The sequence below is a fragment of the Carlito syrichta genome, unplaced genomic scaffold, assembly GCF_000164805.1.
Source record: "Carlito syrichta isolate Samal-C Ts95f unplaced genomic scaffold, Tarsius_syrichta-2.0.1 Scaffold296340, whole genome shotgun sequence".
Classification (NCBI taxonomy): domain Eukaryota; kingdom Metazoa; phylum Chordata; class Mammalia; order Primates; family Tarsiidae; genus Carlito; species Carlito syrichta.
In genome coordinates this window covers 110,563-115,711 of record NW_007240436.1, presented here as the reverse complement: position 1 = coordinate 115,711, position 5,149 = coordinate 110,563, and the positions used below count along the sequence as shown (strand labels likewise).

The following is a 5,149-nucleotide window of genomic DNA, read 5'->3' as shown; positions in this document are numbered from 1 at the left end:
CCATTAAATTTTTTTTTTTCAGAGTGTGTGTCTGCAAGAGGCCAAATCAGACAGACTTCAAGGAGAATTAGCCTAACCCTGACCCCACAACTACCCGGGGACTAAGGTGCAATTTCTGTGACAGTAATAATAGCAATTTCTACAACTGTGTTAAATGTGTGTGTACACATAGACTAAGAAAAATTATTTTTTTACAATTTACAGATAAGAATATAAAAACTCACAGTAATTTACTCAAAATTTCAAAACTAGTAAATACCAAAGCTAGAATTTGGTTCCAGGTTGAAGCCAGTGTATTATTCTACTATGCTGCTATTTCGTCAACGAAAAAACTAAGCAAATCTCAAAGGCAAATTCGTGTAAGCAACATCTGTGAGGATGATGTTGGTGGTGACATGATGCCAGTTAATACTTGTTGAATACTTACTAAGTAATTCACAGTTTTACATGAAATCGTTTAATCCTCACACTAAGCCCGTGAAGTATTACGTCCCCTGTGGCAGATGAGGAAACTGAGTCATGCAGAGAAAATCTATTTCCAGAGGCCATGCTTTAACCACTATGCTGTACTGCTTCTTAAGTAACATGCAAACACTATATAGCACAACAGTTTCTAAACGGTGCCATGGAACCTGATTCTAGTCAACAAGTAGATAAAACCATGAGTAGTTTTCAGTCCTCTGAATATATCTGTTATGCAAAGGTCTCAGCAGCTTTAAATAAAGTTTTGCCCATGTGGGTGTCCAGTTTAGGAACTTGAGACCGGTCCCTCTGGGTCTCACTGGACATGCCCTTCTGTGAGGTAGGAAGCAGAAAGATACCCTCCATGGATCCAATTCTCATGTGCAGGCTGGGGGAGGAGCTATACATGAAGGAGGGGGGTAGAGAAAGAGGAGAGGAAAGCAAGGAGGTAAGATGCTCCCCAGACATGCTGCAGCCAGGGAGGGAGGCTGATAGAGAACCCTTTCCTCAGCAAGAGTGAACTTATCACTGTGGGAGGACAGCGCCCCTCCCAGCTCGATGCTCGTGGGCTGTTTGGTCACACTCTCCACTCTTGACAGATCTCCTTGTGCTGTTTTTGCTTTTGTTTTTACAGACACGGTCTCTCTCTGTCGCCCAGGCTGGAGTGCAGTGGCACCACCATGGCTCCCTAAAGCCTTGCCTTCCTGGGCTCAGGCAATCCTCCCACCTCAGCCTCCCAGGTAGCTGGGACTACTGGCATATGCCTCTGTGCCAGGCTAATTTTTAAAAATTTTTGGTAGAGACAGGAATCTCGATATGTTGCTCAGGCTGATCTCAAATTCCTGGCCTCAACGGGATCCTTCTACTTTGGCCTCTCAAAATGCTGGGATTCCAGGTATGAACCACCATGCCCAGGCTGGTTTCGGGGTATTTTTTGTTTGTTTGTTTTGCATAACACATTGATTTTTTTTTCTTTTGGTAAGCATTTAATCAGATCTTAACTTCTGTGCTAGAATTGTACCATTAAGTTCCAGTCGCTAAACATTTTTAGTTCAATAATCATCCTCTTCATCAGTTCATACTTTTCTTCTGTTGAATTTAACTGCTGTTTTCTTTTCTGTTGGTTGGCTTACTTTTTCTTTTTTCTTCTTTTCTTTATTTTTGAGTTGGAGACTCACTCATCACCCAGGCTGGAGAGCAGTGGCGTGCTCACGACCACCCCAGCCTCGACCGCTGGGCTCTGGCAATCTTTCCCTCTTAGCCTTCCAAGTAGCCAAAACTACAGGTGTGCACTACCACACCCGGCTAATTTTTTTTTTTTATTGTAGAGATGAGGTCTCGCCAAGTTGCCCGAACTGGTCTCCAACCCATGGGCTCAGGCAATCCACTTGCCTCGGCCTCCAAAGTGCTGGGATGACAGGCTAAGCCACCGAGCCCGGCCTACTTTTTCAAGGGTGTCTATTAAACCTGGTTCAGATACCCTCCCACTTAGTTGTCCATATCTTACCATCTGTGTGAAGTACTTCTCTACTGCTTCAGTTTTTCCAGGCTCTACAGGTGCTAAGTTACTTAATCTGGCCCAGGCTGACCGATCCAGCACGTGGGCTAAGATACTGTGTCCCATCTCTGCTTCCCTGTGCCTTGCTTCCTGCTGGGCTGCATTGCCAGCATTCCTGAGCTTGGCCTGCAGCTTGGCCAACCTCTGCTTCCTCAGAGTCTCCAGCACCTCCTCCCCACGCTCTGGCCCACTCCAGGGATCGCCTGCAGCGCTCGGTTTGGTTTTTATTTATTTATTTTTTGATTCGGAGTCTCACTCTGTTGCCCAGGCTGGAGTGCAGTGGCAAGCTCATGACCACCTCAGCCGCGACCTGCTGGACTCAGGGGATCCTTCCGCCTCAGCCTTCTAAGTAGCTGGAACCACAGGCACGTGCCACCACGCCCAGCTAATTTTTTTGATTTATTGTAGAGACGAGGTCTCGCCATGTTGACCAGGCTGGTCTCAAACCCTTAGGCTCAGGCAATCCTCTAGTCTCCACCTCCCAAAGTGCCAGGATTACAGGCGTGAGCCACTGCACCCAGCTGGTTTTGACTTTTAACGAATCATTTGTTCAGCACACAACCTCTGCGACTGCACGCACCCAAATATACCATTCCAAAGCACTTTGGGCTTGATCGCAAAGGGTGATAAATTTCTTCCATCCCTGACTTGCTCCTAAGTTTAGACCGGGATATGCTTGGGCAAGATTGAGTAAAATGAACAGGTGTACATTTGCTTGGACGCCCATGTGGTGACCAAGGCCTTGCCTGTCCTGCCTCTTTCGCTATGGGACAGCACTGTCCAGGCCTGGAGGCTTCAGATTTCCAAGAGTATATTCTCAAGGAATTCATTCTAGATCACACTGTTGCCGTGGGGGTCTCCAGTTCCTCTTTTCCAGTTCTTTTGGAGAAGAGTGGGGTGGGGGGAGGCAGAAGGTAGATGCTAGGGAGGACACTTGATTAGAGGGTCACTAGCAAGTCAGGGGACAGTGAGAATGCCAGCCCCTTTCTCCCTGACCCTTACTGACCTTTTCCTGGGCACTCACGTTAGTTGGCTGCCTGCTTTTCTGGGCAGCGTTCAGCTTTCAAGAGTCTTTTGCTGGAATTATCCATTCAGCAGGGAGGCAGGGTTGAGTCCATTCTAAGTTAAAGTGTTAAAATTAGCGATGACCTGGGAAGCATTTTGTTTATTTCAAGACTGGCATTTTACTTAGAGGGGCAGCCTACAGGGCTCAAGAAGGGTGTGGAACTCAATCTCCAAGAACCTCACGTTCCCTAGGAAAGCAGCTTGCAACTTGGATCCTACCTAATACGCAGGCTTCCCTCTCCACCCTAGTAACTGCTTTTTCTAAAATTCAGGACAGATACTGTGGGGGGGGGGCATTACGAAAAACAGCATGGGACACTTTCTTTGTCCCAATCAGCAGTGGCTTGCTTACAGAGCTACTTAGGTTATCAATAAATATTTGTTTGGTCTTAGCCAATAGTGTTTGGGTAACTGAGGGTGGTTTTCCCGAGAATGACGTAGAGAGTGACCATGATATTGTTGGCCAACGCGATGAAGATCACACTTTCGGATCAAATTCTAGGAGGGCTTGGCCGTACCACACACCTCTCAACAGATGCACTCTGCCTCTGCTTCTGAAGCCCCAAAAGTTCATTGTCATTTGACCTTCAGTGTTGAACCTGCAACACTTAGAGAAAGAGCTGTTAGTAGAACACTAGGGCAGTTATCTTTAAAAGCAGAGGTAACGTTTCTGAAAAGCAGCAGATGGTATGAAAGGCTGAGAGGTGTTGCACAAAGTTCTCTGGCTTGTATTACTTCGAGTGGACAATTCATTTCGCAATTTGTCCTATTAGCCGATGAACAGAGGCTGTGGAACTGCTTTCTTCTGAAACACCAGAAGAATTGACTCCTTGTCCCACCATTTGCTAAATGCTTAGTAAGGGCAAGAAACTGAACTGGACGTTGAGAGGGTCATATTCTTTCCCAAAGCAGCTCACCCTCTACAAGGGGTGTGGCAGGTACACAATTATGGCAGTAGCCAACTTTTAGGGAGAGCGCACTGTATGCCCCTAGACGCTTTAGGTGTATTAACTCACATCATCCCCACAACAACCTCGAGGAGAATGCTACTGTCTCCGCTTTACAGAGTAGGAACAGAAAGGTCAAATAACTTGCCTACTCCTGCCCAAGTGAGCAGGCGGCTGCCAGAATCTAACCCATGGTAGTAGTCTGGCTCCAGAGCTGGGCTTTTAACCGCAAGGGCATGTTCTCAAACTGTGGCACTGCCAGCAAGGTGAAGAAGCACGGGGAAGAGAAGCAGATTTGGGCCAGAGTGAGGGTTGAGGGAGGCGACAGGGGACATTCTCTGGAAGGTCGACAGGTGGAGAGGGAGCCTGGGGAGGAGCGCTCTGGGGGAAGGATCAGCCCGACGACAAGAGGCCGTCTGGGCACCAGCCAGCTGACAGCAGCAAGGTCAGGCCAAGCGCGTGCGTGGCAGCAAAGCTGGGAGGGAGGCCGGGCCCAGATCCCGAAGGTCCTAGAGGACCAGGTCCTCTCCGTAATGAATGGGGAGAGAAAACGTCGCATCGGAAGGGCGGCAGGAAGGAGCTCGTGGTCACCCTTCCCCCACCCCTGGTGGTAGGACCTCCCTGCCAGAGACCAAGGAGGGCAGCACAGCCACCGTTCCCGGGGGGGGGAGGACCCGGCCCGGAGGGTCAAAGTCGCCCGCGGGCTCCGGGGCCGCGCGTCCCGGCCGAGAAGGGCTCGCGTCCCGAGCACACACCTGGCCACCAGCCCGGGCCTGGCCGCGAGGACACCTGCTCAGCGAGCACAGGAAGACCGTCCTCCCGATTCCCGCCGGCCACCTCCCCCGCGACGCCGGCAGGGGAAGGTCGAGGGGGCAGCCACCGGGACACCGGCCCCCGGCTCGGCCCCTCCCCTCAGCCCGGGCCAACCCCGGAATAACAGCCTCCGCGATAGGGCCACGCTCTGCCAATCAACCCCAGGCACCGCCCACGTCCCAGCCGGCGTGAATCGCATTGGTTGCATCCTTACCGGCCTCCGATAAGACTCTCTTCTAGGATTGGCTAAGGGCCGTTTCTCCCTCCCGCCCCCTTCTCGGCCAGAGGCTCGCGATTGGTCCAC

At 50.3% G+C, this 5,149-nt stretch overlaps 1 protein-coding gene across 1 annotated transcript; it reads right to left on the bottom strand.

The window, feature by feature from the left end:
- Positions 1–1,514: 1,514 nt before the first annotated feature.
- Positions 1,515–3,382, bottom strand: LOC110595352 (programmed cell death protein 5-like). Its single transcript, XM_021710641.1, is given in 3 exon segments — positions 1,515–1,607; positions 1,907–2,202; positions 3,367–3,382. Coding segments are annotated over 3 exon segments (405 nt in total).
- Between the last annotated feature and the right edge of the window lie 1,767 nt (positions 3,383–5,149).